The sequence below is a fragment of the Oncorhynchus nerka genome, linkage group LG24, assembly GCF_034236695.1.
Source record: "Oncorhynchus nerka isolate Pitt River linkage group LG24, Oner_Uvic_2.0, whole genome shotgun sequence".
Taxonomy (NCBI): domain Eukaryota; kingdom Metazoa; phylum Chordata; class Actinopteri; order Salmoniformes; family Salmonidae; genus Oncorhynchus; species Oncorhynchus nerka.
This window is the reverse complement of record NC_088419.1, coordinates 85,711,467-85,734,712: the sequence shown is the minus strand read 5'-3', so window position 1 is coordinate 85,734,712 and position 23,246 is coordinate 85,711,467. Positions and strand designations below refer to the sequence as shown.

General features: G+C 46.7%; 1 protein-coding gene across 1 annotated transcript in view; it reads right to left on the bottom strand.

The window, feature by feature from the left end:
- Positions 1–1,792: 1,792 nt before the first annotated feature.
- Positions 1,793–23,246, bottom strand: part of LOC115125089 (phosphatidylinositol 3-kinase regulatory subunit gamma-like) — a 42,354-nt gene continuing 20,900 nt past the window's right edge. Inside the window, exons 3-10 of the mRNA XM_065009238.1 lie at positions 23,080–23,178; positions 20,978–21,158; positions 18,900–19,025; positions 12,199–12,341; positions 11,540–11,716; positions 10,035–10,109; positions 4,922–5,095; positions 1,793–3,279 (exon numbers count right to left, since the gene is read on the bottom strand). Of these exons, the coding sequence (XP_064865310.1) occupies positions 3,066–3,279; positions 4,922–5,095; positions 10,035–10,109; positions 11,540–11,716; positions 12,199–12,341; positions 18,900–19,025; positions 20,978–21,158; positions 23,080–23,178 (1,189 nt within the window). The 3' untranslated portion in view covers positions 1,793–3,065. The remainder of the gene's footprint in view (positions 3,280–4,921; positions 5,096–10,034; positions 10,110–11,539; positions 11,717–12,198; positions 12,342–18,899; positions 19,026–20,977; positions 21,159–23,079; positions 23,179–23,246) is intronic.

Here is a 23,246-nt window from a genome sequence, read left to right as displayed (position 1 = left end):
GTGCTGGTTTACATTAGTTTGACCCCTTCACTATACTAGTTTCCATTAGTTTGACCCCTTCACTGTACTGGTTTCCATTAGTTTGACCCCTTCACTATACTAGTTTACATTAGTTTGACCCCTTCACTGTACTGGTTTCCATTAGTTTGACCCCTTCACTATACTGGTTTCCATTAGTTTGACCCTTTCACCATACACTCTTAGAAAAAAGTTTTTTTCGTCTGTCCTCATAGGATAAGCCATTTTAGGTTCAAGGTAGATCCCTTTTGCTTCCAGCTAGAACCCTTTTGGGTAAAACACTCTGTGGAAAGTGTTCTACATGGAACCCAAAAGGGTTAACCTAGAACCAAAATGGTTCTACCTGGAACCAAACAGGGTCCTTCAAAGTGTTCTCTTATGAGGAAAACCGAAGAACCCTTTTAGGTTCGAGATAGCACCTTTGTTTTTAAGAGTGTACTGGTTCTCACTGGTGTGACCCCTTCACCATGCTGGTTCTCACTGGTGTGACCCCTTCACCATGCTGGTTCTCACTGGTGTGACCCCTTCACCATGCTGGTTCTCACTGGTGTGACCCCTTCACCATGCTGGTTCTCACTGGTGTGATCCCTTCACCATGCTGGTTCTCACTGGTGTGACCCCTTCACCATGCTGGTTCTCACTGGTGTGACCCCTTCACCATGCTGGTTCTCACTGGTGTGACCCCTTCACCATGCTGGTTCTCACTGGTGTGACCCCTTCACCATGCTGGTTCTCACTGGTGTGACCCCTTCACCATGCTGGTTCTCACTGGTAGTTTAGTAGAGACCTTGCAGACGATAGACAGGTGCAGTCTGACTTTGTAACGAGTGTGTTTTCAAAATGTGACAATAACTAATTATTTGAATAAACATTTTTAAGATAGTTAAACTATCTGTTTGATCAAATTTGGTAGTGGGCCTTACCACACTCACAGTGTTGCTGCCGGGGTGGTGTCTTTACCCCAATAGAGCACGGTAAGGGGCAGAAATTTGGAGGGGGCTTGCTCCTCATAGTTGTAAACAAGGGCTGAGCTTGTCCCATTTACAACAGCTGTCTTAGTGACCCTGAGAACAAAATCAACCCTCTGCTGCAGCACTACCCTCTCCTGTCAACAAGGCCTTCAAATAGGGCCTGAGGTTAACACAGTCAGAGAGGGGACAACTGTCTGGGAGAGACAGGACCCCCCACACGTGCCCATTGTCTGTCTGAGAGATGGCTCATTGGATAGGCAGCAAGGAGAGCCAACGGTAAAACAGTAGACAAACAACAACAGCCAATCAGAATAGAACGTTTCATATCAGGAAGTAGAGGTGACTGAATATACTGGAAATTGCAGATTGTGGTTTTGTTTGTCATTTTGTTAATGTTATTGTACAATGTTATAATGGTTTTCTTTTTATTTATTTTTTGAAATGTTTCCACTGGTTATAAAGTCAAGCACCGAGTATGAGGTTTGAGTGAAACACATCAAAAAAATAATCTCTCTATTTTTTTTTGTAGGTTGCTGAAATAATTCGCTCTTCAAAAGCTTCTCTGTGCACTTTGATGATCTGTCCTGTGAGTCTGTCTGGGAGCTGGGTTAGTTCAGCTCTCCGGGTGACTGCTAACCTACATAATCATAACGCAATGTTGGATTGCACGTTCTTCAAGTTTTAATCGTCATCATCATCACGTAAAGCATGTGTCGTCAGCTTGGAACCCCTCCGCCCCCTACCTGCTCTCAGATCAAAGCTTATTGTCTCAAAGGTTCTGTAACCAAAGCAACAAGTCCCTGTTTGTTTTAAACAGACTTTATCACATACATACACCTTCTTGTTTTAAAACCACACATAAAACCTCTTTCAGCTTCTAAGGTTGTTTGTTTCTGGTGTCAGACCGTACGGTGCGTCCTTGCCTGGGCTCTCCTCTTAGATAAGTGCTTCTAACTCGACGTGACCGGAATCCAGACGGTCAAACCCATCGACCAACTCTGTCTGTGCGTACCATTTGGTTTAATCCAAACCTTTCAGTATAGTGGACGAACACTGGCCCAAAACTCTGCTGTATGTATGTGTGGTATCAAACAAAGCAAGCTCTCTATTTTCTCTTCTCCGTTCATACAGACTAAGAAAAACACAATGGTGGACTTTTCTCTCCTCATGCCAACTTTGGTCTCTGTACGGACTGTAACATCGTGATTGTAACGTTACCGTAACTTACAATGTGTCAAAGGAAATAGGATCCAGCCAAGCAAGAAAACAAACTCACTCTCCATCTCTGCTTAATATAAAAGCGTTTTTCTTTTAAGACGACAAACCCTTTTTTTACTCCCGCATGTGGCCCCTTTCGACTCTTCCCTCCCTTCCACCGTCTGCTCCTATCGTCCTCCCCATTCCCCCTCCCCTCCCCTCCCCAACCCTTCAGCAGCAGTCTATATGGAGAAACACTCTGAACAACTGTCCTTCATTTGTTGTGCTACATTATTTTTGCTTCTCATATAGAGAGGGACAGAGAACACTCGACATCATCATCTCTTGCATTTAGCAAATAAGCAGTAAACAAAATTAACTGTCCAAATGAAAAGAAATTAAGGTAACAAACTCTGTAAAAAAAAGTAAAAGGAATGAAATAAAAGAATCATTTGGGCAAACAGACGGACGACGGGAAACAAAGCCTCAGAATGGAGTGTTTTCATGATGATGTTTTTCTGTAAAAGAGTCCCGGCTGGAGTTTAGGTCACCTGAAACTCGGCTCTTCTCCTTTCCTTACGTTTTTTCACATTCACAAACATTTAAAACTTCCTTGTGCAAATCAAGCAGTCTTTACAAAGAATGCCCTCCAATTGTTCTAGTAAAAATATATATAACTCCAAGGTGGCTGACGTGTGTTGCAGCAAGTGTTTATGTTGCTTTTTTCCCCTCTCTCAGGTGTTTTTCTCAGGTTCTGGGTACTAGTTTGGATTATGAGGCTGACCCCTGTACCCCCCAACCCTGTCCCCTGTCCCCTCATCCCTCCTGGGGCTGGGTAGGTAGGGTGGGTAGTCTGTTGGGGCTCTGGGCGGGGGGGGCTCATCTCCGTGGGGAAGGGCCGGAGGAGGAGGGCATCTGTGTGTAGACCGGGTAGGCCAGGCAGACATTGAGGGAGTCGTTGTGCTGGACCAGGGAGGTCTGGTGGTAGTGCAGGACTAGGTCTTTCAGAGAGCTGTAAAGGTTGTAAGGTTCAGCGAAGCCGTAGCCCTTCGGTGTGCTGAAAATCACACAGTGCTTCACCTCACCCTCCACACTGCAGAGACGACAGAGAGGAGGTGTTAGTACTAGTCTAACTGAAAACAGAGCAGTTGGACATGGACACCTGCTTATATAACAGCACTTTTTCACACACTCACATAACATTATTGAACTACCACAACTTAAAAACAATTACCATGGTACATCATCAGTACAGAGACTCATTCACTAGTAAATATTGAGTCACTTACACTACGGAGCATACATAGATGGTATAGACTTCAGTACTTACACTACGGAGCATACATAGATAGTATAGCCTTCAGTACTTACACTACAGAGCATGCATAGATGGTATAGACTTCAGTACTTACACTACAGAGCATACATAGATGGTATAGACTTCAGTACTTACACTACGGAGCATACATAGATGGTATAGACTTCAGTACTTACACTACAGAGCATGCATAGCTAGTATAGCCTTCAGTACTTACACTACAGAGCATACATAGATGGTATAGACTTCAGTACTTACACTACAGAGCATGCATAGATGGTATAGACTTCAGTACTTACACTACAGAGCATACATAGATGGTATAGACTTCAGTACTTACACTACGGAGCATACATAGATGGTATAGACTTCAGTACTTACACTACAGAGCATACATAGATGGTATAGACTTCAGTACTTACACTACAGAGCATACATAGATGGTATAGACTTCAGTACTTACACTACAGAGCATACATAGATGGTATAGACTTCAGTACTTACACTACAGAGCATGCATAGCTAGTATAGCCTTCAGTACTTACACTACAGAGCATACATAGCTAGTATAGACTTCAGTACTTACACTACAGAGCATGCATAGCTAGTATAGACTTCAGTACTTACACTACAGAGCATACATAGCTAGTATAGACTTCAGTACTTACACTACAGAGCATGCATAGCTAGTATAGACTTCAGTACTTACACTACAGAGCATGCATAGCTAGTATAGACTTCAGTACTTACACTACAGAGCATACATAGCTAGTATAGACTTCAGTACTTACACTACAGATAGCATGAGCATGCATAGCTAGTATAGACTAGCATACATAGCCAGTATAGACTTCAGTACTTACACTACAGAGCATGCATAGCTAGTATAGACTTCAGTACTTACACTACAGAGCATACATAGCCAGTATAGACTTCAGTACTTACACTACAGAGCATGCATAGCTAGTATAGACTTCAGTACTTACACTACAGAGCATACATAGCTAGTATAGACTTCAGTACTTACACTACAGAGCATGCATAGCTAGTATAGACTTCAGTACTTACACTACAGAGCATACATAGCTAGTATAGACTTCAGTACAGTACTAGCTACACTACAGAGCATGCATAGCTAGTATAGACTTCAGTACTTACACTACAGAGCATGCATAGCTAGCATAGACTTCAGTACTTACACTACAGAGCATGCATAGCAGTATTAGAGCATTAGCTAGTATAGACTTCAGTACACTACAGAGCATACATAGCCAGTATAGACTTCAGTACTTACACTACAGAGCATGCATAGCTAGTATAGACTTCAGTACTTACACTACAGAGCATACATAGCCAGTATAGACTTCAGTACTTACACTACAGAGCATACATAGCTAGTATAGACTTCAGTACTTACACTACAGAGCATGCATAGCAGCCTTTCTTGCTACTCTCTCTAATGAGGAAAGCTCCGTCAGGTTTGCCCAGTAGGAGGTCTTCAGACTGGGTTCTGTTCAGGTCTCCTACAAACCAGGTCTTTTCATCATAGTGTGGCAGGTTGTCATCCTCCTCTGTACTGACAAAGTACCCTCTACAAACACAGGAGACAGGGGAAAGAGACAAGCATAGGGTTTAGCAGAGATTCATTTTAGTTCATGGATTTATGATGTAGCCAAAATATCAAATGAGAATGATTGCCTCAGATTTACGGGGCATTCAGAAAGTATTCAGACCCCTTGACTTTTTCCACATTTTGTTACGTTGCAGCCTTATTCTAAAATTGATTAAATACACTGTTTTCCTAAGCAATCTACACGCAATACCCAATAATGACAAGAAGAAAACAGGTTTTTAGATTTTTTTGCCAATTTATAAAAAATAAAAAGCTGAAATAGTTATTTATATAAGTATTCAGACCCTTTGCTATGAGACTCGAAATTGAGCTCTGCTGCATCCTGTTTCCATTGATCATCCTTGAGATGTTTCTACATCTAGACTGGAGTCCACCTGTTGTAAATTCAATTGATTTAACATGACTTGGAAAGGCACACACCTGTCTATATAAGGTCCCACAGTTGACAGTGCATGTCAGAGCAAAATCCAAGCCATGAGGTTGAAGGAATTGTCAGTAGAGCTCCGAGACAGGACTGTGTCGAGGCACAGATCTGGGGAAGGGTGCCAAACAATTTCTGCAGCATTGAAGGTCCCCAATAACACAGTGGCCTCCATCATTCTAAAATGGAAGAGGTTTGGAACCATGAAGACTCTTCCTAGAGCTGGCCGCCCGGCCAAACTGAGCAATCAGGGGGAGAAGGGCCTTGGTCAGGGAGGTGACCAAGAACTCGATGGTCACTCTGACAGAGTTCTAGAGTTCTACTGTGGAGATGGGAGAACCTTCCAGATGGACAACCATCACTGCAGCACTCCACTAATCAGGCCTTTATGGTAGAGTGGCCAGACGGACGGCACTTCTCAGTAAAAGGCACATGACAGCCCGCTTGGAGTTTGGCAAAAGATACCTAAAGACTAAGACCATGAGAAACCAGATTCTCTGGTTTGATGAAACCAAGATTGAACTCCTTGGCCTGAATGCCAACATCACGTCTGGAAGAAACATGGCACCATCCCTACGGTGAAGCATGGTGGTGACAGTATCATGCTGTGGGATGTTTTTCAGCGGCAGGGACTGGGACACTAGTCAGGATCGAGGGAAAGATGAATGGAGCAAAGTACAGAGATATCCTTGATGATAACCTGCTCCAGAGCGCTCAGGACCTCAGAAGGTTCACCATCCAACAGGACAATAACCCTAAGCACACAGCCAAGACAACGCAGGAGTGGCTTCGGGACAAGTCTCTTAATGTCCTTGAGTGGACCAGCTAGAGCCCAGACTTGAAATAGCTGTGCAGCAATGCTCCCCATCCAACCTGACAGAGCTTGAGAGGATCTGCAGAGATTAATGGGAGAAACCCCCCAAATACAGGTGTGCCAAGCTTGTAGCATCATACCCAAGAAGACTCAAGGCTCTAATCACTGCCGAAGGTGCTTCAACAAAGTACTGAGTAAAGGATCAGAATACTTATGTAAATGTGACATCTTTAAAAAAAAAAAAAAACATTTGCAAAAAAATCTAAAAACCTGTTTTTGTTTTGTCCTTATGGGTTATTGTGTGTTGATTGATGAGGGAAAAAAAATATTTAATACATTTTAGAATAACACTGTAACGTAACAAAATGTGGAAAATGTCAAGGGGTCTGAATGCACTGTACATTCCTCCAACATGAGTATAGTGAAAAGATGACTATTGGGAATGAGCAACGCCAATGTGAAGTATATTGCTACAGTGTGTCTACATTAGAGAAAGAATGAGCCTTGCAGTGTGAGGCTGTGAGGTTGGGGGGCTGTGAGGCTGTGAGGTTGGAGGGCTGTGAGGTTGAGGGGCAGTGAGGATGGGGGCTGTGAGGTTGGAGGGCTGTGAGGTTGGGGGCTGTGTGGTTGCAGGGCTGTGAGGTTGGAGGGCTGTGAGGCTGTGAAGCTGTGAGGCTGGGGGCTGTGAGGTTGGGGGCTGTGAGGTTGGGGGCTGGGAGTCTGTGAACCTAGAGGGCTGTGAAGCTGGGAGGCTGTGAAGCTGGGGTGCTGTGAAGCTGGGAGGCAGGGGGCTGTGAGGTTGGGGGCTGGGAGGCTGTGAGGTTGGGGGCTGTGAGGCTGAGGGGCTGTGAGGATGTGAAGCTGGGGGCTGTGAAGCTGGGAGGCTGTGAAGCTGGGGTGCTGTGGGGCTGTGAAACTTGGGTGCTGTGAAGCTGGGAGGCTGTGAGGGTGGGGGCTGGGAGGTTGGGGGCTGGGAGGCTGTGAAGCTGGGGGCTGTGAGGTTGTAGGGCTGTGAGGCTGGGGGCTGTGAGGTTGGGGGCTGGGAGGCTGTGAAGCTGGGGGCTGGGGGGGCTGTGAGGCTGTGAAGCTGGGGGCTGTGAGGCTGAGGCTGTGAGCTGGGGGGTTAGGGGGCTGTGAGGCTGGGGGCTGTGAGCTTGGGGACTGTGAGGTTGGGGGCTGTGAGGCTGGGGGACTGTGAGGCTGGGGGACTGTGAGGTTGGGGGCTGTGAGGCTGGGGGACTGTGAGGTTGGGGGCCGGGTGTATGTGAACCGGGGGCTGTGAAGCTGGGAGGCTGTGAGGCTGGGGGGGGCTGTGAGAGGCTGGGGGCTGTGAGGCTGGAGGGCTGTGAAGCTGACTATTGTGAATGAGCAATGCCAATGTGAAGTATATTGCTACAGTATGTCTACATTAGAAATAGAATGAGCCTTGCAGAATGAGCCTTGCAGTGTGAGGCTGTGAGGTTGGGGGCTGTGAGGCTGTGAAGCTGGGAGGCTGTGAGGTTGAGGGGCTGTGAAGCTGGGAGGCTGTGAACCTGGGGAGCTGTGAGGCTGTGAAGCTGGGGTGCTGTGAAGCTGGGGGTTGGGGGCTGTGAGGTTGGGGGCTGGGAGTCTGTGAACCTGGGGGCTGTGAAGCTGGGGGCTGTGAACCTGGGAGGCTGTGAGGTTGGGGGCTGGGAGTCTGTGAACCTGGGGGCTGTGAAGCTGGGGGGCTGTGAACCTGGGAGGCTGTGAGGTTGGGGGCTGGGAGTCTGTGAGGTTGGAGGGCTGTGAGGTTGGGGGCTGTGAAGCTGTGAGGCTGGGGGCTGTGAGGTTGAGGGGCTGTGAAGCTGGGAGGCTGTGAACCTGGAGAGCTGTGAGGCTGTGAAGCTGGGGTGCTGTGAAGCTGGGGGTTGGGGGATGTGAGGTTGGGGGCTGGGAGTCTGTGAACCTGGGGGCTGTGAAGCTGGGGGCTGTGAACCTGGGAGGCTGTGAGGTTGGGGGCTGGGAGTCTGTGAACCTGGGGGCTGTGAAGCTGGGGGCTGTGAACCTGGGAGGCTGTGAGGTTGGGGGTCTGGGAGTCTGTGAACCTGGGGGCTGTGAAGCTGAGGGGCTGTGAACCTGGGAGGCTGTGAGATTGGGGGCTGGGAGGTTAGGGGGCTGGGAGTCTGTGAACCTGGGGGTGTGAACCTGGAGGGGCTGTGAGGTTGGGGGCTGTGAGGCCGTAAGCCTGGGGGCTGTGAAGCTGGGAGACTGTGAGCCAATGAGGCTGTGAGGCATGAAGCTGGGGTCTGTGAGGCCGTAAGGCTGGGGGGGCTGAGAAGCTGTGAGTCCGTGAAGCTGCGAAGCTGGTGGACTGTGAAGCTGGTGGGCTGTGAAGCCTTGAGGCGGTGAGGCCGTGAAGCTCGGAGGCCATGAGACTGGGGGGCCGTGAGAACTGGGAGGCCATGAGGTTGGGAGGGCTGGAGAGCTGTGAGTCTGGGGGACTGTGAGGCTGGGAGAGATGTGAGTCTGGGGGACTGTGATGCTGGGAGGCTGTGAAGCTGGGGGACTGTGAGGCCTTGAGGCGGTGAAGCTGGGGGCCGTGAAGCTCGGAGGCTGTGAGGTTGGGGGCTTTGAAGCTGGGGGCTGTGAGGTTGAGGGGCTGTGAGGTTGGGGGCCGGGAGTTTGTGAACCTGGGGGCTGTGAAGCTGGGAGGCTGTGAACCTGGGGTGCTGTGAGGCTGTGAGGCTTGGGTGCTGTGAAGCTGGGAGGCTGTGAGGTTGCAGGGCTGTGAGGTTGGGGGCTGGGAGGCTGTGAAGCTGGGGGCTGTGAGGTTGGGGGCTGTGCGGTTGGGTGGCTGTGAGGATGTGAACCTGGGGGCTGTGAAGCTGGGAGGCTGTGAGGTTGGGGGCTGTGAGGCCGTAAGCCTGGGGGCTGTGAAGCTGGGAGACTGTGAGCCAATGAGGCTGTGAGGCCATGAAGCTGGGGGCTGTGAGGTTGGGGGCCGGGAGTTTGTGAACCTGGGGGCTGTGAAGCTGGGAGGCTGTGAACCTGGGGTGCTGTGAGGCTGTGAAGCTTGGGTGCTGTGAAGCTGGGAGGCTGTGAGGCTGGGGGCTGTGAGGTTGGGGGCTGGGAGGCTGTGAAGCTGGGGGCTGTGAGGTTGGGGGCTGTGCGGTTGGGGGCTGTGAGGATGTGAACCTGGGGGCTGTGAAGCTGGGAGGCTGTGAGGTTGGGGGCTGTGAGACCGTAAGCCTGGGGGCTGTGAAGCTGGGAGACTGTGAGCCAATGAGGCTGTGAGGCCATGAAGCTGGGGGCTGTGAGGCCGTAAGGCTGGGGGGGCTGTGAAGCTGTGAGTCTGGGGGTCCGTGAAGCTGGGAGGCTGTGAAGCTGGTGGACTGTGAAGCTGGTGGGCTGTGAAGCCTTGAGGCGGTGAGGCGGTGAAGCTCGGAGGCCATGAGGCTGGGGGGCCGTGAGAACTGGGAGGCCATGAGGTTGGGAGGCCATGAGGTTGGGAGGCCGTGAGGCTGGAGACCTGTGAGTCTGGGGGACTGTAAAGCTGGGAGGCTGTGAAGCTGGGGGACTGAGAGGCCTTGAGGCGGTGAAGCTGGGGGGCCGTGAAGCTCGGAGGCTGTGAGGTTGGGGGGCTGTAAGGATGTGAAGCTGGGAGGCCGCGAGGCTGGGAGGCCGGGCTCTGAAACACTTACTCATCTGTGTTCTCGTTCTTGATCCCCAGCCACTCATTAATTCGTTTCTGACGCACTCCTTTGTGATTGAGCCAGCTGCAGAGAGAGAGAGAGAAAGAGAGAGACAGACAAAGAGAGGAGAGAGAGATAATGAAAAGAGGAGAAATTACTAAAAAACGTTTGAGTTTACAGCCCTTTACAGCCCTCTTTCGTTATGCACGTCATTCCTCCATTTAATCGAACAGATGACAAAACGTATTTAATTAGTAGCACTCCCACAACCCTTCTGAAGAAATCTATGTATAGAAACTATGCAGGCCTGGTAATGCTAGGTAATGCTATTGCAGGATTCCTAGAACCCACTGCCTTTCTATCCCCAGGCAGCCCAGGGACTTCCCAACAGAGAGTCTGCTGTAGCTAAGAGGAAGCACAAGCTTAATATGGCAGCTCTCCAGTTAACCCCGTAGGAGCTCCAGGTAGGCTGTCTGGGTTACTTACACAACGTACTGGTCCCTACTACAGCCTTACAAGCGTGTTAACTCTTTACTCCGTCATAGACTACTTACACAAGGTACTGGTGTTACTCTATGTTAACTCTTTCCTGTCTGAGTAACTTACACCAGGTACTGGCCTCTCTAACCCCCGCACATTTACTCTGTACCGGTACCCCCTGTTTATAGCCTCCACATTTACTCTGTACCGTAACACCCTGTATATAGCCTCCACATTGACTCTGTATCGTAACACCCTCTATATAGCCTCCACATTGACTCTGCATCGTAACACCCTCTATATAGCCTCCACATTTACTCTGCATCGTAACACCCTGTATATAGCCTCCACATTGACTCTGTATCGTAACACCCTGTATATAGCCTCCACATTGACTCTGCATCGTAACACCCTCTATATAGCCTCCACATTTACTCTGTACCGTAACACCCTGTATATAGCCTCCACATTTACTCTGTACCGTAACACCCTGTATATAGCCTCCACATTTACTCTGTACCGGTACCCCCTGTTTATAGCCTCCACATTGACTCTGCATCGTAACACCCTCTATATAGCCTCCACATTTACTCTGTACCGTAACACCCTGTATATAGCCTCCACATTTACTCTCTGTACCACATTGACTCTGTACCGTAACACCCTGACTCTGTACCGTAACACCCTGTATATAGCCTCCACATTTACTCTGTACCGTAACACCCTGTATATAGCCTCCACATTGACTCTGTACCGTAACACCCTGTATATAGCCTCCACATTGACTCTGTACCGTAACACCCTGTATATAGCCTCGCTACTGTTATTTTACTGCTGCTCTTTAATTATTTGTGACTTTTGTTTTTTACTTATGTATTTTTTACTTAACACTTATTTTTCTTAACCTCATTGTTGGTTAAGGGTTTGTAAGTAAGCGTTTCACTGTAAGGTAAGTTAACCCTTTCCTGTATAGTGTACTTACACAAGGTTCTGGTGTTACTCTATGTTAATTCTTTCCTGTCTGAGTAACTTACACCAGGTACTGGTCCCGGATCTTGCGGAGCTGGATGAGGTCAGGTTTGAGGCTGTTCATCTTCTTGTCCGTCTCTCTGTTGTCCAGAGCCTGAGTCTTCAGATCCTGCTCCAGACTAATCTTACTGTCGTGGATCTCCCCCAGACGAGACTTTAGCTTCTCATAGTTCATCATGATCCTACAGGACCGAGAAGAGGGAGGAGAGAGGGAAACGAGATGTGAAGGAGGAGGGGAGGAGATGGGGGAGGAGGAGAGTGGGAGAGGAGAGGAGGAGGAGGAGGAGGAGGGGAGGAGGAGGAGGAGGAAGGAGAGAGGAGGGAGGAGAAGGAGGGAGAGGGGGAGGAGGAGAGAGGGAAAGGAGAGGTGGAGGAGGAAGAGGAGGGGAGGAGTAGGGGAGGAGAAGGAGAGGAGAGGGGGAGGAGAAGGGGAGGAGCAGAGTGGGAGAGGAGAGGAGAAGATGTGGGGGAGAGGGGGAGAGGGGAGGAGGATGGGTTAGGATACCGCATATTGTTTGTGTACTACTGTGCTACTACTACCATTATTCATAACTATGTCCATCACCACCACAACATAAGATTCTGTTCAAACCTTAAGGTCAATCCAGACACCACTAATCTGTACACAAACAATACTTTGCCTGACGACAAATAGAGAGCATACCTCTCAATCTCCTTGTCGTTACCCTCCCGGCGGAAGCGCTCCATGTAGTCCTTGCTGTAGCGTTCCTGTGTGTGACACTGCTCCTCAAAGATCTTGATGGTCTCGTTGAAGGCCTCGATGGCCGTCCTCTTCATCTGAATCTCCTGAGAGGGTTAACACGATATCAGGGCCATCAATCTTCCACTCGTCAGCTCAATAACGCTGCAACTTTCCAATGAATAACGTCTACCTATCGATCGTGTCGATGTATCTGCCTGGCACAGACATAATTACTGCTTTATCATGATTAAAATAGAACATAGTTGGTGGTAGTTACTAGGTCTGTTTTGGGTTTAGTGATGTGAGTGTAGTGTAGTGTGTGGTATGATGTTCTAACAGTGTAGTGTAGTGTGTGGTATGATGTTCTAACGGTGTAGTGTGTGGTATGATGTGCTAACAGTGTAGTGTGTGGTATGATGTTCTAACGGTGTAGTGTGTGGTATGATGTGCTAACAGTGTAGTGTGTGGTATGATGTTCTAACGGTGTAGTGTGTGGTATGATGTGCTAACAGTGTAGTGTGTGGTATGATGTGCTAACAGTGTAGTGTGTGGTATGATGTGCTAACGGTGTAGTGTAGTGTGTGATGTGCTAACGGTGTAGTGTAGTGTGTGATGTTCTAACAGTGTAGTGTAGTGTGTGGTATGATGTTCTAACGGTGTAGTGTGTGGTATGATGTTCTAACAGTGTAGTGTGTGGTATGATGTGCTAACGGTGTAGTGTAGTGTGTGGTATGATGTGCTAACAGTGTAGTGCAGTGTGTGGTATGATGTTCTAACGGTGTAGTGTGTGGTATGATGTTCTAACAGTGTAGTGTAGTGTGTGGTATGATGTTCTAACAGTGTAGTGTAGTGTGTGGTATGATGTTCTAACGGTGTAGTGTAGTGTGTGGTATGATGTTCTAACAGTGTAGTGTAGTGTGTGGTATGATGTTCTAACGGTGTAGTGTGTGGTATGATGTGCTAACAGTGTAGTGTGTGGTATGATGTGCTAACAGTGTAGTGCAGTGTGTGGTATGATGTTCTAACGGTGTAGTGTGTGGTATGATGTTCTAACAGTGTAGTGTGTGGTATGATGTGCTAACAGTGTAGTGTAGTGTGTGGTATGATGTTCTAACGGATGTAGTGTGTGGTGTGGTATGATGTGCTAACAGTGTAGTGTGTGGTATGATGATGATGTGCTAACAGTGTAGTGTAGTGTGTGGTATGATGTGCTAACGGTCTAACAGTGTAGTGTGTGGTATGATGTTCTAACGGTGTAGTGTAGTGTGTGGTATGATGTTCTAACAGTGTAGTGTAGTGGTATGATGTTCTAACGGTGTAGTGTAGTGTGTGGTATGATGTTCTAACGGTGTAGTGTGTGGTATGATGTTCTAACAGTGTAGTGTAGTGTGTGGTATGATGTTCTAACGGTGTAGTGTGGTATGATGTGGTAACAGTGAGTGTGTTCTAACGTGTAGTGTGGGTATGATGTTCTAACAGTGTAGTGTGTGGTATGATGTGCTAACAGTGTAGTGTAGTGTGTGGTATGATGTTCTAACAGTGTAGTGTGTGGTATGATGTTCTAACAGTGTAGTGATGTGTGTGTGTGGTATGATGTTCTAACAGTGTGTGTGTATGATGTTCTAACAGTGTATGATGTTCTAAGTGTGTGTAGTGTTCTAGTGTGTGGTATGATGTTCTAACAGTGTAGTGTGTGTATGATGTGCTAACAGTGTAGTGTGTGGTGATGTGGTATGATGATGTGCTAACAGTGTAGTGTAGTGTGTGGTATGATGTTCTAACAGTGTAGTGTGTGGTATGATGTGTGTAGTGTGTGGTATGATGTGCTAACAGTGTAGTGTGTGGTATGATGTGCTAACAGTGTAGTGTGTGGTATGATGTGCTAACAGTGTAGTGTGTGGTATGATGTTCTAACGTGTGTGTGTGGTATGATGTGCTAACAGTGTAGTGTGTGGTATGATGTTCTAACAGTGTAGTGTGTGGTATGATGTGCTAACAGTGTAGTGTAGTGGTATGATGTTCTAACAGTGTAGTGTGTGGTATGATGTTCTAACAGTGTAGTGTAGTGTGTGGTATGATGTTCTAACAGTGTAGTGTGTGTGTGGTATGATGTTCTAACAGTGTAGTGTAGTGTGTGGTATGATGTTCTAACAGTGTAGTGTGTGGTATGATGTTCTAACTAACGTGTGTGGTATGAGTGTGTAGTGTAGTGTGTAACAGGTGTGTGGTATGATGTGCTAACAGTGTAGTGTGTATGATGTTCTAACAGTGTGTAGTGTGTGGTATGATGTTCTAACAGTGTAGTGTGTGGTATGATGTTCTAACAGTGTAGTGTGTGTGTGGTATGATGTTCTAACAGTGTGTAGTGTGGTATGATGTTCTAACAGTGTAGTGTGTGTGTATGATGTTCTAACAGTGTAGTGTGTGTGGTATGATGTTCTAACGTGTAGTGTAGTGTGTGGTATGATGTGCTAACGTGTGTGTGTGTGTGCTAACGGTGTAGTGTGTGTATGATGTGCTAACAGTGTAGTGTGTGGTATGATGTGTGTAGTGTGTGGTATGATGTGCTAACGGTGTAGTGTAGTGTGTGGTATGATGTTCTAACAGTGTAGTGTGTGTGGTATGATGTTCTAACAGTGTAGTGTGTGGTATGATGTGCTAACAGTGTAGTGTAGTGTGGTATGATGTTCTAACGGTGTAGTGTGGTATGATGTGTGTATGATGTGCTAACAGTGTAGTGTGTGGTATGATGTGCTAACAGTGTAGTGTGTGGTATGATGTTCTAACAGTGTAGTGTGTGGTATGATGTTCTAACAGTGTAGTGTAGTGTGTGGTATGATGTTCTAACAGTGTAGTGTAGTGTGTGGTATGATGTTCTAACAGTGTGTAGTGTGTGGTATGATGTTCTAACAGTGTAGTGTAGTGTGTGGTATGATGTTCTAACGGTGTAGTGTAGTGTGTGTATGATGTTCTAACAGTGTAGTGTGTGGTATGATGTGCTAACAGTGTAGTGTGTAGTGTGTGGTATGATGTTCTAACGTGTATGATGTGCTAACAGTGTGTGGTATGATGTTCTAACGGTGTAGTGTGTGGTATGATGTTCTAACAGTGTAGTGTGTGTATGATGTTCTAACAGTGTAGTGTAGTGTGTATGATGTTCTAACGGTGTAGTGTGTGGTATGATGTTCTAACGGTGTAGTGTGTGGTATGATGTTCTAACAGTGTAGTGTGTGGTATGATGTTCTAACAGTGTAGTGTGTGGTATGATGTGCTAACAGTGTAGTGTGTGGTATGATGTGCTAACAGTGTAGTGTAGTGTAGTGTGTGGTATGATGTCCTAACGGTGTAGTGTAGTGTGTGGTATGATGTTCTAACAGTGTAGTGTGTGGTATGATGTGCTAACAGTGTAGTGTGTGGTATGATGTGCTAACGGTGTAGTGTAGTGTGTGGTATGATGTGCTAACAGTGTAGTGTGTGGTATGATGTGCTAACAGTGTAGTGTGTGGTATGATGTGCTAACGGTGTAGTGTGTGGTATGATGTGCTAACAGTGTAGTGTGTGGTATGATGTGCTAACAGTGTAGTGTAGTGTGTGGTATGATGTGCTAACAGTGTAGTGTGTGGTATGATGTTCTAACAGTGTAGTGTGTGATGTATGATGTTCTAACGGTGTAGTGTAGTGTGCTGTGTATGATGTGCTAACAGTGTAGTGTGTGGTATGATGTTCTAACAGTGTAGTGGAGTGTGGTATGATGTTCTAACGGTGTAGTGTAGTGTGTGGTATGATGTTCTAACAGTGTAGTGTAGTGTGTGGTATGATGTGCTAACAGTGTAGTGTGTGGTATGATGTGCTAACGGTGTAGTGTGTGGTATGATGTGCTAACAGTGTAGTGTGGTATGATGTTCTAACAGTGTGGTAGTGTGTGATGATGTGTAACAGGTAGTGTAGTGTGGATGATGTTCTAACGGTGTAGTGTAGTGTGTGGTATGATGTGCTAACAGTGTAGTGTGTGGTATGATGTGCTAACAGTGTAGTGTGTGGTATGATGTGCTAACGGTGTAGTGTAGTGTGTGGTATGATGTTCTAACGGTGTAGTGTAGTGTGTGGTATGATGTGCTAACAGTGTAGTGTGTGGTATGATGTGCTAACAGTGTAGTGTGTGGTATGATGTGCTAACAGTGTAGTGTGTGGTATGATGTTCTAACGGTGTAGTGTGTGGTATGATGTTCTAACAGTGTAGTGTAGTGTGGGTATGATGTTCTAACCTGTAGTGTAGTGATGATGTTCTAACAGTGTAGTGTAGTGTGTGGTATGATGTTCTAACAGTGTAGTGTGTGGTATGATGTGCTAACAGTGTGTGTGTGGTATGATGTGCTAACAGTGTAGTGTAGTGTGTGGTATGATGTTCTAACGGTGTAGTGTGGTATGATGTTCTAACAGTGTAGTGTAGTGTGTGTGTATGATGTTCTAACAGTGTAGGAGTGTGTGGTATGATGTTCTAACGGTGTAGTGTAGTGTGTGGTATGATGTTCTAACAGTGTAGTGTAGTGTGTGGTATGATGTTCTAACGGTGTAGTGTGTGGTATGATGTGCTAACAGTGTAGTGTAGTGTGTGGTATGATGTGCTAACGGTGTAGTGTAGTGTGTGGTATGATGTGCTAACGGTGTAGTGTGTGGTATGATGTTCTAACAGTGTAGTGTGTGGTATGATGTGCTAACAGTGTAGTGTAGTGTGTGGTATGATGTTCTAACAGTGTAGTGTAGTGTGTGGTATGATGTTCTAACAGTGTAGTGTGTGGTATGATGTGCTAACAGTGTAGTGTAGTGTGTGGTATGATGTTCTAACAGTGTAGTGTAGTGTGTGGTATGATGTTCTAACGGTGTAGTGTAGTGTGTGGTATGATGTGCTAACAGTGTAGTGTGTGGTATGATGTTCTAACAGTGTAGTGTGTGGTATGATGTGCTAACAGTGTAGTGTGTGGTATGATGTTCTAACAGTGTAGTGTAGTGTGTGGTATGATGTGCTAACAGTGTAGTGTGTGGTATGATGTTCTAACAGTGTAGTGTGTGGTATGATGTGCTAACGGTGTAGTGTAGTGTGTGGTATGATGTGCTAACAGTGTAGTGTGTGGTATGATGTGCTAACGGTGTAGTGTAGTGTGTGGTATGATGTTCTAACGGTGTAGTGTGTGGTATGATGTGCTAACAGTGTAGTGTGTGGTATGATGTTCTAACGGTGTAGTGTGTGGTATGATGTTCTAACAGTGTAGTGTGTGGTATGATGTTCTAACAGTGTAGTGTGTGGTATGATGTTCTAACGGTGTAGTGTGTGGTATGATGTTCTAACGGTGTAGTGTGTGGTATGATGTTCTAACAGTGTAGTGTGTGGTATGATGTTCTAACAGTGTAGTGTGTGGTATGATGTGCTAACAGTGTAGTGTGTGGTATGATGTGCTAACGGTGTAGTGTAGTGTGTGGTATGATGTCCTAACGGTGTAGTGTAGTGTGTGGTATGATGTTCTAACGGTGTAGTGTGTGGTATGATGTGCTAACAGTGTAGTGTGTGGTATGATGTGCTAACGGTGTAGTGTAGTGTGTGGTATGATGTGCTAACAGTGTAGTGTAGTGTGTGGTATGATGTGCTAACAGTGTAGTGTGTGGTATGATGTGCTAACGGTGTAGTGTGTGGTATGATGTGCTAACAGTGTAGTGTGTGGTATGATGTGCTAACAGTGTAGTGTAGTGTGTGGTATGATGTGCTAACAGTGTAGTGTGTGGTATGATGTTCTAACAGTGTAGTGTAGTGTGTGGTATGATGTTCTAACGGTGTAGTGTAGTGTGTGGTATGATGTTCTAACAGTGTAGTGTGTGGTATGATGTTCTAACAGTGTAGTGGAGTGTGTGGTATGATGTTCTAACGGTGTAGTGTAGTGTGTGGTATGATGTTCTAACAGTGTAGTGTAGTGTGTGGTATGATGTGCTAACAGTGTAGTGTGTGGTATGATGTTCTAACAGTGTAGTGTAGTGTGTGGTATGATGTGCTAACGGTGTAGTGTGTGGTATGATGTGCTAACGGTGTAGTGTGTGGTATGATGTGCTAACAGTGTAGTGTAGTGTGTGGTATGATGTGCTAACAGTGTAGTGTAGTGTGTGGTATGATGTTCTAACGGTGTAGTGTAGTGTGTGGTATGATGTGCTAACAGTGTAGTGTGTGGTATGATGTGCTAACAGTGTAGTGTGTGGTATGATGTGCTAACGGTGTAGTGTAGTGTGTGGTATGATGTTCTAACGGTGTAGTGTAGTGTGTGGTATGATGTGCTAACAGTGTAGTGTGTGGTATGATGTGCTAACAGTGTAGTGTGTGGTATGATGTGCTAACAGTGTAGTGTGTGGTATGATGTTCTAACGGTGTAGTGTGTGGTATGATGTTCTAACAGTGTAGTGTAGTGTGTGGTATGATGTTCTAACGGTGTAGTGTAGTGTGTGGTATGATGTGCTAACAGTGTAGTGTAGTGTGTGGTATGATGTTCTAACGGTGTAGTGTAGTGTGTGGTATGATGTGCTAACGGTGTAGTATAGTGTGTGGTATGATGTGCTAACGGTGTAGTGTAGTGTGTGGTATGATGTGCTAACGGTGTAGTGTAGTGTGCGCTGTACGGTACCTGTGAAGTCTTTGTGTAGTCCTCATAAAGCCGGTCATACTCCTTGCTCTTCTCTTGGTATTGATTGTGATATTCTTGGAGTTTCTTCCCCACCGCGTCAATGTTGTCCTCTTTCACCAGCTGGTCCTGAGAGAAAGTAAGAGAATGAAAGAAAGAGAGAAAGAGTATTAGAGGGCGATACATTGACATTAAGTGCCGAGAGAGAGAGAGAGAGAGAAGAGAGAGAGAGAGAGAGAGAGACAGAGAGAGACAGAGAGAGACAGAGAGAGAGAGAGAGAGAGAGAGAGAGAGAGAGAGAGGAGTACAGGAGTGGAGGGAATAACCTGTCTGATTGTGCTTACTGAGGGAGACTTCCTATTGGCCTCATTAATTCAGGACCCATGATGCCTTGCTCTATGTGCTAAGGGGCGGAGCGCTCCGCGCTTCGGAGCGGAGGTCTCTGAGTAATGACTGGCTGAGCACGGGAGCCACGCCAGGAGAGAGAGAACGAGGGAATGAGGGGAAAAAGGAATAAATGCAGGAGCGGCCTTTTGACATGGAGGATGTGTGTCATTATTTAGGCAGCAGTGAGGTCCTCAGTGAGGAGCAGCAGTGAGGTCCTCAGTGAGGAGCAGCAGTGAGGAGCAGCAGTGAGGAGCAGCACAGAGCAGGGCAGGAGAGAGAGAGCAGAATAAACAGGGTAATATCTCACCATGCTGTGTGAATCATGCTGCATGATGGGCAGGAAGGGAACGACCCCCAGAACTATTCAACAGACTTACTGGGGACAGACAGGAGAGGAGGGGCAGGGGAGGAAGAGGAGTAGAGGAGCAAGAGGTACAGAGAGAGAGAGGAGGACAGAGATGAGAAGAACAGAGAGAGAGAGGAGGACAGAGATGAGAAGAACAGAGAGAGAGAGGAGGACAGAGATGAGAAGAACAGAGAGGAGAGTACAGGAAGAGGAGGAGAGGAGCAAGAGATACAGAGAGAGAGAGAGGAGGACAGAGATGAGAAGAACAGAGAGGAGAGTACAGGAAGAGGAGGAGAGGAGCAAGAGGTACAGAGAGAGAGAGAGGAGGACAGAGATGAGAAGAACAGAGAGGAGAGTACAGGAAGAGGAGGAGAGGAGCAAGAGATACAGAGAGAGAGAGGAGGACAGAGATGAGAAGAACAGAGAGGAGAGTACAGGAAGAGGAGGAGAGGAGCAAGAGATACAGAGAGAGAGAGGAGGACAGAGAGGAGAAGGACAGAGAGAGAGGAGGACCGAGATGAGAAGAACAGAGAGGAGAGTACACGAAGAGGAGGAGAGGAGCAAGAGATACAGAGAGAGAGAGGAGGAGAGAGATGAGAAGAACAGAGAGGAGAAGAACAGAGAGGAGAGTACAGGAAGAGGAGGAGAGGAGCAAGAGGTACAGAGAGAGAGGAGGACAGAGAGGAGAAGAACAGAGAGGAGAGTACAGGAAGAGGAGGAGAGGAGCAAGAGGTACAGAGAGAGAGAGGAGGACAGAGAGGAGAAGAACAGAGAGGAGAGTACAGGAAGAGGAGGAGAGGAGCAAGAGGTACAGAGAGAGAGAGAGGACAGAGATGAGAAGAACAGAGAGGAGAGTACAGGAAGAGGAGGAGAGGAGCAAGAGATACAGAGAGAGAGAGAGGAGGACAGAGAGAGAGAGAGGAGGACAGAGAGAGAGAGAGGAGGACAGAGAGAGAGAGGAGGACAGAGATGAGAAGAACAGAGAGGAGAGTACAGGAAGAGGAGGAGAGGAGCAAGAGATACAGAGAGAGAGAGGAGGAGAGAGAGGAGAAGAACAGAGAGGAGAAGAACAGAGAGGAGAAGAACAGAGAGGAGGACAGAGAGGAGGACAGAGAGGAGAAGAACAGAGAGGAGAGTACAGGAAGAGGAGGAGAGGAGCAAGAGGTACAGAGAGAGAGAGAGGAGGAGAGAGAGGAGAAGAACAGAGAGGAGGACAGAGAGGAGGACAGAGAGGAGAAGAACAGAGAGGAGAGTACAGGAAGAGGAGGAGAGGAGCAAGAGGTGTAGAGAGAGAGAGGAGGACAGAGAGGAGAAGTGGACAGTAGACAGTGTGTAGGCTCGTCCGTACCTGCTGGTAGTGTGAGATGGGGAACATGAGTTTGACGTCTAGCTTGGTGTTGTACTGGGCCAGGGATTCATGTCTATAGTGATTGATCAGCTCCACAACAGAACCAAACGTCAGGGGGTCTGAGAAACCGTACTTCCCATCCCGGTGGTAGATCTTGATTAACTTGTTGTTGCCCCCTTTCCTACACACACAGAGACAGAGAGAGAGAGAGAGAGAGAGAGAGAGAGAGAGAGAGAGAGAGAGACAGAGAGAGAGAGAGAGAGACAGAGAGGGTGAAATTCCACAGTGTGCCATCACAGCAGCAACATTTGTGACCTGTTGCCACGAGAAAAGGGCAACCAGTGAAGAACACACACCATTGTAAATACAACCCATATTTATGCTTATTTATTTTATCTTGTGTCCTTTACCATTTGTACATTGTTAAAACACTGTATATATAATATGACATTTGTAATGTCTTTATTGTTTTGAAACTTCTGTATGTGTAATGTTTACTGTTAATTTTTATTGTTTATTTCACTTTATATATTATCTACCTCACTTGCTTTGGCAATGTTAACACGTTTCCCATGCCAATAAAGCCCCTTGAATTGAATTGAGAGAGAGAGAGAGAGAGAGAGAGAGAGAGAGAGAGAGAGAGAGAGAGAGAGAGAGAGAGAGAGAGAGAGAGAGAGAGAGAGACAGAGAGAGACAGAGAGAGAGAGAGAGAGACAGAGAGAGACAGAGAACTTTGTAGAGGCATTCAGACTCCTATAGGTGAGAGTTCACTAGAAATGAACCAGTAATAACTACTTCAGGGGTTGATACTTGATATAAAAACAACATCCCTCTGTCCAGAAACTCTTGTGAAAGGAGTGAGCCTGGTGTAGTGTGGTAACCTACCTCAGTGTTAGTGTGTAGTGTGGTAACCTACCTCAGTGTTAGTGTGTAGGTTGGTAACCTACCTCAGTGTTAGTGTGTAGTGTGGTAACCTACCTCAGTGTTAGTGTGCAGTGTGGTAACCTACCTCAGTGTTAGTGTGCAGTATGGTAACCTACCTCAGTATTAGTGTGTAGTGTGGTAACCTACCTCAGTGTTAGTGTGCAGTGTGGTAACCTACCTCAGTGTTAGTGTGTAGTGTGGTAACCTACCTCAGTGTTAGTGTGTAGTGTGGTAACCTACCTCAGTGTTAGTGTGTAGTGTTAGTGTGTAGTGTGGTAACCTACCTCAGTGTTAGTGTGTAGTGTGGTAACCTACCTCAGTGTTAGTGTGCAGTGTAGTAACCTACCTCAGTGTTAGTGTGTAGTGTGGTAACCTACCTCAGTGTTAGTGTGTAGTGTGGTAACCTACCTCAGTGTTAGTGTGTAGTGTGGTAACCTACCTCAGTGTTAGTGTGTAGTGTTAGTGTGTAGTGTGGTAACCTACCTCAGTGTTAGTGTGTAGTGTGGTAACCTACCTCAGTGTTAGTGTGTAGTGTGGTAACCTACCTCAGTGTTAGTGTGCAGTGTGGTAACCTACCTCAGTGTTTGTGTGTAGTGTGGTAACCTACCTCAGTGTTAGTGTGTAGTGTGGTAACCTACCTCAGTGTTAGTGTGCAGTGTGGTAACCTACCTCAGTGTTAGTGTGTAGTATGGTAACCTACCTCAGTGTTAGTGTGTAGTGTGGTAACCTACCTCAGTGTTAGTGTGTAGTGTGGTAACCTACCTCAGTGTTAGTGTGTAGTGTGGTAACCTACCTCAGTGTTAGTGTGTATTATGATAACCTACCTCAGTGTTAGTGTGTAGTGTGGTAACCTACCTCAGTGTTTGTGTGTAGTGTGGTAACCTACCTCGGTGTTAGTGTGTATTATGGTAACCTACCTCAGTGTTAGTGTGTAGTGTGGTAACCTACCTCAGTGTTAGTGTGCAGTGTGGTAACCTACCTCAGTGTTAGTGTGTAGTATGGTAACCTACCTCAGTGTTAGTGTGTAGTGTGGTAACCTACCTCAGTGTTAGTGTGCAGTGTGGTAACATACCTCAGTGTTAGTGTGTAGTGTGGTAACCTACCTCAGTGTTAGTGTGTAGTGTGGTAACCTACCTCAGTGTTAGTGTGTAGTGTTAGTGTGTAGTGTGGTAACCTACCTCAGTGTTAGTGTGTAGTCACCCTGCATTTTGGTGGAGGCGTCCCGAACTAGGAATGTCCCATCAGGCATGTCTCTCAGCTTATCATTCACCTCTTCCCTGGAGAGAGGGATACATGGAGAGCGAGAGAGAGAGGGGAAGAGAGAGAGAGAAAAGAGAGAGAGAGA